This window comes from Carlito syrichta, unplaced genomic scaffold (genome assembly GCF_000164805.1).
Source record: "Carlito syrichta isolate Samal-C Ts95f unplaced genomic scaffold, Tarsius_syrichta-2.0.1 Scaffold222157, whole genome shotgun sequence".
Taxonomy (NCBI): Eukaryota; Metazoa; Chordata; class Mammalia; order Primates; family Tarsiidae; genus Carlito; species Carlito syrichta.
Window position 1 is genome coordinate 67,938 of NW_007166253.1, and position 12,129 is coordinate 80,066.

At 43.8% G+C, this 12,129-nt stretch overlaps 1 protein-coding gene across 1 annotated transcript in view; it reads right to left on the reverse strand.

The window, feature by feature from the left end:
- Positions 1 to 12,129, reverse strand: part of LTBP1 (latent transforming growth factor beta binding protein 1) — a gene marked incomplete at its 3' end in the record, with an annotated part of 310,157 nt that overhangs the window by 66,282 nt on the left and 231,746 nt on the right. The window contains exon 9 of the mRNA XM_008051691.2: positions 7,318 to 7,440. Coding sequence (XP_008049882.2) covers positions 7,318 to 7,440 — 123 coding nt within the window. The remainder of the gene's footprint in view (positions 1 to 7,317; positions 7,441 to 12,129) is intronic.

Below are 12,129 nucleotides of genomic sequence, written 5' to 3' on the forward strand. Positions count from 1 at the left end.
GGACTTTTTCCTGAAGATGTGTCTTTGGTGTTGGTTGGGTAGGGCACACTGGCTTTGATTCTGCACCCAGGCTGGAGTGTAGTGGCACACTCATGGCCACCCCTGCATTGACCTGCTGGGCTCCAGCGATCCTTCCGCTTCAGCCTTCTAAGTAGCCGGAACTACAGGCGCATGTTACTGCTCCCAGCTAATTTTTGATTTATTGTAGAGACGAGGTCTCACCAAGTTGCCTGGACTGGTCTTGAACCCATGGGTTCAGGAAATTCACTTGCCTCGGTCTACCAAAGTGCTGGGATTACAGACTGGGCCACCGAGTCCACAGGATTTTTAAACAGCATCAATGGTGTATGTGACTCCCTCAGTGTTTTAGAGTACAGTTGTTAGTGGAGACTGTAGTGAAGTTTTGCGGAGGACGGGAACACCAGGTAGACCAGTTCTTGTGCTCCAGTGGTGGCAGCAGCAGGCTGAGTGTGCTTGTCTTTGGGCCTCAGGGCAGATGATGACACTGGAGTCAGTGGGTCTGGGCGGGCCAATTATTGGGCCTCCAAGTGACTTGCTCAGAGGCCAGCAACGGTAAGCCAGAAAGGTCCTCAGATCCGTGGGCAGTGGGTGTGGTGTGGGCAATGGAAGCAGCAGTGGCCTGACCACCCTCTGGCTCCCACACTGCTGTCAGCAATGGCTATGATAAGCTTGGTGGGCCAGTCCCCACACCCACGGGTGGTACATGCCAGTGGCTGTCTGCTGTGGTGGTAGTGGCAGGTTGGATGGGCCCAACTTTAGGCCTTGGGGAAGGGAGGGACCCAGTGTGATTAAGCTCCCTCTCTGTAGCATCTCTATCATGGGGTCTCCAGACAGCTCCCTGTGTCAGTCTCAGGGCCCATGAGAGTTAACTGGCTCTCCCGTGGTTAGAATTGCAGGAGGTCGTGGCAGTCGTGTGAACCTCTGGGAGCCAATTATCCTCTCCCCATCTTTAGTGAGCCTCCCTGGGCTCCTAGTCAAGCAGGCTGACTTGGTGATCTCTCCTTCCTTGCCTTAAGTGCTTCCTGTCCCTTCGCTGTTGAATTCCAGTGTCCTCTCTCAGATGATCTGCTCAAAGTGTGACAATCTATCTGCTATTTTAGTTCTCCTGTGTGGAGAAGGTGAGTACCAGATGCCTCTAACCTGCCTTCTTGAAGCCCCTCCCTTACCTCTGGTGTGCTGACATCTCACGGTTCATATTTTCCTTGATCTACAACTATGTGGATCAACAATTGTTCGCTTGTGCCTCATCTACCTAACAGGGTGTCCTCCTTACAACTGCCCAATTTAAAACTAGCTGTTTTAACACCTGAGTTACCTGTTATTCTTTTGTCATTTCAAATGACTTGTATGATATCTCCCTTTATTTTATTAAACACGGCTAGCCTTTCCACATTTCATTTTACATCCACATGATGTCAAAACCGACGAATATACTACCCAGAATGAGGAGCGACTGGTGTTTCTATTGTCTTACTATTTTTAACTTCAGATTGGAAGGCCCACTGTAAAGGATGATACATTAGTGTCTTACATTTATTATTTAAAATATGGCACACATGATTATGCATTCTATTGAGTTATAAGGTTTTATGCTATACAGTAAGTCCCCTACATATGAACCTTCAAGTTGTGAACTTTCAGAGATGCAAATGTGCATTCACATATTCAACCATATAAGTTAGCTCATGTGTCTGGCGTACATCGAAATGTGTGTGCATCTTCTACTAGTGGTTGTGCTTTTGTGTACTTTACTGCATAGTACTGTAGAGAGCACGGTAGTTCAGTATGTTTATTTCAAGCCCAGGACATCCAGAAGCAAGCAGTAGTGATGTAGCTGGGACTAGACAGCCGACTGTGTGAGTTGGGTACCTAGGCTAACTTTGTTGGACTTATAAACAAATTGAACTTACAAATATACTCTTGGAATGGAATTCTGTCATATGTAGGGAACTTACGGTACTAAAAAAAAATGACAACTACCAAACGATTTCTAAAGAATAGACAAAAGGGGTTTCGAGTGGAAGAAAACTAAGTAACAAAGGGAACCTATAGGTTTGTATGCAGGTACACTGAAAAAGTGCTTTGCTGGATTGCATTTTGTGCAGAATATGTTACTAAAATCAGGGCAAAAAGATTCAGATACTCTATCCAAGAGGAAAAACATTTCACAGGCATATCCATTCAAGAAGACAATTTTTTTTTTTTTGCTCTTGACTAGAGACATAGGACAAATCTTCAAAATGGCAACAAACATATAGCTCTGAATCCAAATGTCATACTGAATCATAACCATCTATCCAGTACTGATGGCAATTCAGCTCCCAAACTATATTAAGCAACTCACGTTTAATTATGGCCTTATTTCTAGAATTGTACGATAAATTCTCATTATCCTTTCCAAAACATGCTACTCTAATGTATTAAAATGGTGAATGACAAATATCATTCAGCAGGTATAAATTCATCTGGTACATAATTTGAACACTAAAGAATGTCAGAAGAGAGTAAGGGCGTAAGGATCTAGCTTGCAGTCACTCCCACCCACACCTCCAATATCCCTCCTCATTTCTTGGATGAAATTCCACATTAGAGTTTCATCCCTTTAAAGCCTCCCATACCCATGGGGATGGATGCTGGGAGGCAGGTGTGGAAGAAGGGAACGCTGTTAGGAGGAGTCTGAGAGGTAGCTTTCCCAGGGTAGTGGCAGCCACTGGACGCCCTTTGGGGGCCATGTGCCCTTAGAAATCAATTCATGGAAAACCAAAATAAAAGCAGCAATAATTCGAGGCCATCATAGAGTTCAGCTACCCATTCTGAAGTGTGAACTTAAACAGCAGTTCTCCTTAGATAAATGAAGTATGCCTGTCATTTTGGTCTAATTTCCTTTCCGGGACTCTATCCAAGAGGAAAAAGGATCAGCCTATGAAGTGGGACAGACCGAGTTCAAACATTGACCCTACCACCTGTAAGCCATGTGATGTTCAGAAAGATCCCTAACCTCGCTGTGCCTCAATTCTTTCACTTCTAAATTGGAAAGAATAGCAGTACAAATCCAAGAGAACTCTTCTGAGAATTATGTGTGATCATCCACTTATGAAGTGTACAAGAAAGATGACGACTGTCATGGGTTTGTCATTACTGTTACTATCTGGGAGCAAGTGGTGTGCATAGGTCTCACCTCGAGGCCATGGTGCCACAGGCCTTCCGAGTGAGGGAGGCCAGGGGCCTGAGCTGAGATGGCCACAGAGGAGGTGGAAAGAAAGGAGCAGGTATAAGATAAATTACGAAGATTTAATGTAACGACCTCCTTGGAAACCAGAAGAGATGAAAGAGTCCAAGTTGACCCAGGCTCCAGCCTGAGCGTCTGGCAGGACAATGTTGCCACGGGCAAACAAACAAACAAAAAACACCAAATCTGGGAGAAAAGCCTGCCTCAAGGAAAAAGCAAGAGAGCTAGCAGTGATTTACCCATTCAGCTATGGATAAAATTTTAATGAAACAAAATTGACAATTCTATGCTTCAGTCACACTGGCCTTATGTGACTAGTGGCTACTGTATCAGATAGTACCCAGAGAGAACATGTCTATCATCACAGAAAGTTCTACTGGACAGTGTTAATTAGCTTGAGGGTCAGTAAACTTTTTCTGTAAAGGGCCAGATAAAAAATACTTTAGTCTTTGTGGGCCATCCGGTCTTTGTTACAACTTCTTTTATTTTAAAAATGTGGGGTCCAATTCAGGGTTAGGTACCCATGTGGTCATTGTTCAGGTAAAGTGTGGGTACCCTTATTGATGCTATGTGACCCTCCCCCCAGCACTGTCCCTTGCTGCAATTTCTAAACTCTGTCACTGTAACTCGAAAGTAACCTTAGATGATATGTAAATGAATGGACACGCTGTGTTCTGATAAAATCTTATTTACAAAAACACACAGTGAGCAGATTTGGCCCAGGGCCTATAGTTTACGAGCCCCTGATCCAAAACCTAGATTTGGAGGCACAAGTTCTGGTTTTAAATCTCAAGTGTCAGCTACTAGCCCTGTGAGAAGTTACTCAAACTCTCCTAGCTTCTGTTTCCCAATGTGTAAGATAAGAATAATAATATATACCTCGGGGATGGTGAGGAAATTAAAAAGAAATCATGTACTTAAATAGGACTGGCTTTTAGAATGAATTTAGAAGGGACTTTGCCTTCATCTCATGACTTTCAGGACTGCGGCAAAAGTTCCTGAACACATCCTCTTTCCAACCCTCTACTTCTGTCCATTAGCTCCAAGTCCATGATACTACAAAAAGGCACAACCAGGCTCAGACTGCTTTATCTGGACCTTTTGACTGAGCCTAAGGACTCACACTCAGCAGCACTCAACCAAGGGCTCATAAATTCCTGAAGCAGTTCAGAAAGGCTTCCGCCTTCTTCCTGTTTCAATTGCAAAAGGGATCCTACTGTTCTTGAATTTGCTCTCACAAGTCCTGACATTTTCACCTCTCCCCACAAGATAGGCAGCAGGTCAGGAGAACGCTGCTACAGCATAGGAACCCACGGACACAGGTCAGAAGCAGCTGATGCCAGCGTCCGCCCACTTTCTTCCTTTCAGCTTGGCTAAGTCAAGGTCAAGAACGGAAGTGGCAGGGAGAGAAAGTGAGATGGCTGCAACCTTTGGCTGGAGTCAAGGAATCTGAGGGTGTTCACCTCTGCGCATTCAAGAACAGAGAGAGCTTCCCGTTGCTCCATGGCCATTGCCAAGTGCATTTCTTGGAGTTCACAGAGTCAGCCACACCTTTTGTGGCCTGGATATGCCCGAAATCCCTGCTGCCTGAACACATGCGGTCAGTTCCTCCACTAATCTGCATGCTCTGAATCTCTGGCTGGTTATTTACCTCTAAGGAACATGTGTTACAAACTCAAAGCAACAACTCTGTTCAGTGTGTTTGTGTGCGTGTGTCTGTGTGTGTGAGACAGAGAGACAGTGAGAAAGAGACAGAGACAGAGACAGAAAGTGAGAGACTCCAAGTTTCCTCCTGTCACTTCCCTATGACTATCAAAAATATCACCATCTTTCCATTTTTTTTTCTCTCTTACTGTGTGAATATCACCTTCCTCCCCGACTCTTCCCCACTGTCTTCAGACTTCCCACCAAGTTCATCACAGAATTCCCCAACAAATCAGACTGGATTGTTCTACATCACAAATCCTAAAAGAACACTGTACACTGCTGCAATGTTACATATGGCAAATTCAGAAGAAAGAGAAATACGTCTGCTCACTCAACGCTGGTAAAGAGCCCAGGTTTGAACTTCAAACTCTCAACTGGAACGCTTAACTAGCAACAAACGTCTCTTCATACTTATCATTTCAGCTGTTGCCGCTGAACCGTGAAAGTGAGTTATTTATTTTTTCAAATAAGAATGGATGGTTATTTAATAAGTTCAGAATTATTTGGGCAATGACAGGGAAAATAAATGCTAAGGAAATGTGCAAGTGTCTCAAAATTCTCATTGGCAGATTTCTACAATCATATTAAAACCTGGACGTCTGCCCTTAACTCTAGACCTCAGACCTGCAACCTTCAATGTAAGAATTTTAATCAGACTACAAGTCAAATTATGTAAGAGGAAAAAAATATTCACAACAAACTCTACATCCAAACTCTTTACAGTCTTTTACGCTTAAATTAGAAAACGATTTAAAGTATTTATTCATGTAATTCAAATCGGCCAAAAATTATCCTTAAATTATCTGGATTTCATCAACAATGTAATTTTTGGCCCGAAATTTCCAAATCCTTGCATCAGTTTTCAAATGTACCTTGTATGCAAACACAATTTTATGGTTTATTTTCCCCACCCCAACCCCACAAAAGCTGCATAATTAGGTGTCTGTCTGCTTCGTGATCAGAAATGTCTGTAAAAGAACACGGGGAAAAAAAAAGGACTTACGTGCAAAATTTCCTAATCTGCAATCGACAGTTTTTAAAGGAAAACAGTTGTAATTAGTGACACTGTTTCAAAAGACGCAACAAGCTCATCTCAAAGTAATAAAGGGGGTCATCATATTTGTTTTACTATATTTTGTCACCTCCATGCATCTGCCTGAGGGCACAGAGAGAAGCTGGGTTAAAATGAATTACAGTAACCTCATGGAGAATGTGTCTGGACCAATTGGCAAGTTTAAAACCAGGGACGAGAAAGCTTCAGCTCAGCATGCACCAAAAAACACATTAAAAAAATAAACAAAAACAACTCTGTAGGACAGAAACTAACACAAAATCGCGCTCTTAAAATTATCCTAACAGTTTTCTGCCATGCATTCATTTAAATTTTAGCTGTATATAGATATAGATTTTAAAAATCTGCAGTGCTGCTGAGCATGGTGGCTCATGCCTAGTACTTAGTCCAGGTATTTAAGAGGCTGTTTGAGCCCAGGAGCTCAAGTACACCCTGGACAATGTAGTGAGATCCCATCTCTTAAAAAAAAAAATGGCAGTGCTTACCACTTTTGTAATAATGGGCATGATTACTTTAAAAATAAGGCAACCTTAAAAAAAAATTCCTCATTTGAGAGCTTTCCACTTAAAGTGCATTCCTCTCTGACAACATGTGATCAGTAGTGATGATACCAGATTAGTTTTCACGGAGAGGGAGTGTCTCTTCGGTGAAACTTTTTTTTCGGAGCCAATATTAAAACATGTGGCTCAATAAGGGATTTTTACCTGTATCAGATACAGGAGTCAGACGTCGAGGGTATTTTGGTGGGTTTGGGAAAAATAGAATATTTGAATTTAGAACTGAACTAGAAAATCTGACACGCAGAGCCTTGGTAACTATTTTCCAGATTCTTCCAGCTGAGAAAGTACAGTGGAATCTCATTAAATCAGATTCCAGTGACTCAGAATTTGGAATAATTAAAGGCAGAAGCTGGGACAAAATTTAATTTAGCATAAAGAATGCTTAAAATACTGTATTTATGAAGGAAAAGAAATTATTTTCGTCTCTCGGGTGCCACAAAAGGTTGATCTATCCATTCTGATGAACTCTTCTTTCCATCAAAGTGTCCTTAAAGGTGTGCTTACTCTCCACTCTCAGCTTTAGTGATTACATCTTTCTGAACACAATGACGGTTTCATAATACAGGTTTATTTTACTATCCTAGGCAGACCCCTCCTCCTGTCTTTTTAATTCATGGTCTTTCCTGCTTATTAGCAACATTCACTTGACCCCCAAACACTTGCCTTCTTTCAAATAAACCCCAAAGACAACTGGCCCAATATAGGAATAAAAAGTGATTATTACTTACGAACACAACTTGAAAAGGTGGGATCCGGCCCAAATCCTATCTTGCAGGTACATCTATAGCTGCCCATGGTATTCAAACACTCACCATTAGGGCACACGCCTTGGAGCTGGCATTCATTAATATCTGCAGGAAGAAGAAGTGCTTTAGAAGGACCAGCCAAGCCCTGCTGAGTGGATGCTGGCTATGCACCACATTCACTTTCCTTTCCACTGTAATAATCTCTTAGTTATAATTTAAAAAAAAAAAAAAAAAGGAGAGGGGGAGGGAGAAAGAGAAAGAAAAGGAGAGAGACAAAGACAGAGAAAAAGAGAAAAACAGAGAGGGAGGAAGGGAGGGGGAGAGAAAGACAGGGAAGACACAGAGAAACACAGCAGGTGTGAACAACCTTAAACCAAATAAATTAGCCTTTATTGAACACGTACAATTTATGTAGCAAATATTTATTACACACCTATTGCATGCCACTTTCTGTTCTAGGTGTGAAGAATTTACTAGTGATCAAACCTAAAAGCTACCAAAATTTTGGCCTGAGTGGCCTGATCTCTGCTTCCTGCAGCCTTGACCTCCTGGACCCACGTGACCAATCCATCTCTGTCTCCCAAGTAGTTGGAACTACAGTCACACGCCACTATACCCAGCAATTTTTTTTTCTTTTTTGTAGAGAAGAGGCCTCACTACGTTGCCCAGGCTGATCTCAAACTCCTGGGTTCAAGTGATCATCCCACCTCGGCCTCCCTAAGTTCTGGGGTTATAGGTCTGAGCCCCTGCACCCAGGCTAGAGGTTGCATTTTTAGCATTAGTGTACATCAGGCATTATAGAGAATGCGGGTAGGGCAAAGATTGTCACCTGGAAGCATTGACACATGTGAAAAACTAAAGGCATGAAAAGCAGTTCGCGCTACCACAATAAAAAGAACTGTCACAAACTGCAAGAAGTTACATTATGAAACCGCCTACAGACAGTAAGTGCCACTAACGGAAGTTAGAAGTGGCAGGCTGCACACTGAGGAGGACCAAGACACCACAGGGGTGTTGAAGGCTGGACAGAGGCTGGATGGATGGCGAGGGAGGGAAGGAATGATTTGTGTGGGGAACACTGGCGTGTGAGCCCAGAGGCTGGCCAGGCCAAGGGGGCTCAGGAAACAGTGAGTCAAACCGTCTGCTGGAAAAGACGTTTTAGGAAGGTAAATCTCTGGAAACAGAGCTGGTAAAAGCCAGGCTAGGCTTGGATAACATTTTATTGAGGACAGGAAGCTATCCGAAAGGTTTCTGAGGAGGGGAAAGACATCAGCAAAAGCAGGCTCTAGGAAAGTTTACCCGGCCAGCACGCTGTGTAGTGAAAGGGGTTAAGAGTGTCATCACTAGCTGGGTTCGGTGGCTCAGCCTGTAATCCCGCACCTTTGGGAGGCTGAGGTGAGTGGATTGCCTGAGCCCGCGGGTTCGAGACCCGCCTGGGCAGCGAGACCTCATCTCTACAATAAATCAAAAAATCAGCTGGTCCTGGTAGCGCGCGCCTGTAATTCCGGCAACTTGGAAGACTGAGGCAGAAGGATCGCCGGAGCCCAGCAGGTCGAGGCTGTGGTGGCCGGGAGCAGCCACGGCACTCCAGTCTGGGCGACAGAGTGAGACTCCAACTCAAAAAAAAAAAAAAGAGTGTCATCACTTGCAGGAGTCATGCAAGCTTGAGGCTGGTGACTGCCGTGTTGGTGACAGTGAGAATAATCAGGAAGATAAGGAATAGACAATTAAAAAAACAGTTGGCAATGCATTTACTCGACTGGGCAATACAACACTAAGAAAAGAAACTAGTCAAAGATGTCTGGAAGCTTCTAATCAGAGAAAAGAGGAAAAACCACTATTGGTTTAGTGGAAGAAGTTCGGCGCAGGAAAGAAGGCAGGGAGGTGAGCAGTTCAGTCTTACAGCCCAAGGTCACGCTGGGATACCCAAGTGGAAACATTCAGCAACAGCAAAAGACAGCGAAAGAGGAAATCATGGCTAGAAAGAGACATTTAAGATCACCTGCATGTGGGGGGAAATCAAAGTGATGTGAAAAGGAGAACTAAAACTGTGTGACTTTAAAAACAAAGAGGATGAGGTCACTTGCAAAGGTAATGAAAAGTCAAAAAGAACACGGTAAGTTGAGGATGAAAAGTCAGTAGCCACTCACATTATTTCACTGTGTCCTATAAGGCTTAACAGTCAACAGACTTGGGCTATTAGCACTTCCATTTCAAATAATACTTCCTTCCTTCAATCATTAATTCTTCTACAAGTTTTTCATAAGTGTCCTAACATGAATTATCTAAATTAAAGTGGGACACAGTCACTAGCAGAACCACCACATAAAAAAGCAAATACAGCTCTCAAAAAATCTGTGCATATAGTCACTTTATTTAAACCATGACGTAGACAGAACTATCTGTATGTACATATTTTATTCAGAATATGAGGTTTGGAAGTTAACTTCAATGATAAAATATGACATCTTCAATAGCATTCGAATAAGTTGATGCATATTTGTTGTATAAAGTCTACGGCGTTCTACCTTGGAGGCAGCTGGAAAGTGGCCCAGTCAACCTGTGGTGACCTGGCACAGCTTGGGGTCTAGCCCATGACTGTCTTATTTCTTTACAGGAGTGTGTGTTGTGCTGTAATGCACATGTATGCACAGCATGTCATTGAAAATACTCCCCATAAGTCATTCTTCTTAAGAAAACCACCATGTAGGGCCAGGAACAATGCCAAGCCCATTGGCGCTTATATGGTACAAGTGAGCCCTAGCGTGTGCCTCATGTAAAACCCCAAGCTGGCTCACCAGCCAATTGTGGTCAGAAAGGGCAGACAGAGTCTCTACTCTTCTGTTTCCCCTCATGTCCTCACCAGGACATGAGAATCAGCCTTCCTCGTCCCCTGAAGGGCCCCGACCCTCATTTACCGTTTGGACCCCTATGCGTTCCATGATCGCACCGGGGACCCAGAAGTTTCCCTTGTGAGGAGGTTTCTACGACAGCGCTATCTCGGCCTACTGCAGGCTGCCAGGCTCAGGTGGAAGTTTTTCCCCTCAATTCTAAGTACCTGACATACAAACACTGCCTTGTGCCCACTTCCAAGGCCCCTTCTTTGACTTGACTCATCTTTGTTCACTGCGTTGACCATGATGCCATGGGAATGGAGGATGGGCATGTAGACTCAAAACAAACAAAAACGACCAAGTAAACCTGCAGCCAAAGACAGGAAGGAGCAAAAAAAAAAACCACGAAGCACGAAAATCATGTCAGACTCTTCCTCCTACAACTATTCTAACCAGCCTGTGTCACCAACACTCGTGCCATCACTTCCCCTAATTTTGGTCCCTGGAACCTAGAAGCGTAGACCTTCCTTTGTGACACATTCTCCCAGTTTCCAGAAGAACTCCTGTTATTTATTTCTTATATTGCCTGAAATACCACAAGTTAGAGATTGATTTAACTTCTAAGTTTCCTCTATTTAACTTCTATACACCAGAGTTTATCAATCTTAAGTGTATAGTTAGATAAACATTTGCATATATATACTGAGGGGGGACCCCCAAAAACCAGAATTGAGTTATAAAAAATTGTATTTATTCTCACATGTTTAAACTTCAGTCACCTTCAAAGGACTCTCTCTCTTTGATGCAATACACCTATCGAGATGCTTTTCCCACTGTTCACAACGGTTTTTGAACTTGTTGATGTTGATGCCTTTTAGTGCTTCTGCCGTTTTTTGTTTCACCTCTTCCACATCGGCAAAACATTGCCCTTTGAGGCCTTTTTTCATCCAGGGAAACAAAAAGGTGTCACTCGAGGTGAGACTGGGTGAATAGGGAGGGTGGGGCACGGTGGCTCATGTGGTTTTTGGTCAAAAACTGCTGAACACTCAGCCCGGTGTGGGCAGGTGAACTCGAAATCACCATCATGAAATGGGCAAATGCGTTGAAAGAATTGCCAAAACTAATTCACTGAAGCTAAACGCAGCCTCTCATACACATGCTAGCTGTACACTGGTGCCAATGGGTTCCTAGAACACTTACCTGGTGGGGGAAGCCTGTACTACAAGGTGCCTGCCTGCCAAAAGATAATTCTGGGTTTTTTGGGTCCCCCCCCTGTGTGCATGTATATGGGTGCGTGCATATATTGTGTAACCTCTACCTAGGTCAAGATTAGGAGAAACATTTCCATCACATCAGAGGGCTCCTTCATGCCCCCTCCTGGCCAACATCTCTGTGCCCACAGCTAACTAGTATTCTGACTCTCATCAATTAGTCTTGCCTGTTCTGAACTAAGGGAATCACATATTATTTCGTGTGACTTATTTTACTCATGACTATGACTGTGAGATTCATCAATGTTGCTGGGAGAGAAGTTCATGCTTTTACTTTTACTCCTTTCCTGTGTGAAGATGCCATAATCAATGTATCAATCCTATGGATAGACATCTGGGTTGTTTCCCATTTGGGGAGCACTCTTGTGTATATCCCTTTTGGTAGGTCTCAGTCCTCAGGAGTCTTGGGTATATAAGTAGGGGTAGAAGCCAGGCTTGGTGGCTCAGCCTGTAATCCCGCGCCTTTGGGAGGCTGAGGTGAGCGGATTGCCTGAGCCTGCGGGTTCAAGACCCACCTGGGCAACTTGGCGAGACCTCATCTCTACAGTAAATCCAAAAAAAAAATAAGCCGGGCGTGGTAGTGCACGCCTGTAGTTCCAGCAACTTGGAAGGCTGAGGCGGAAGGATCACCGGAGCCCAGCAGGTCGAAGCTGCGGTGGCCGGGAGCGGCCACTGCACTCCAGTCTAGG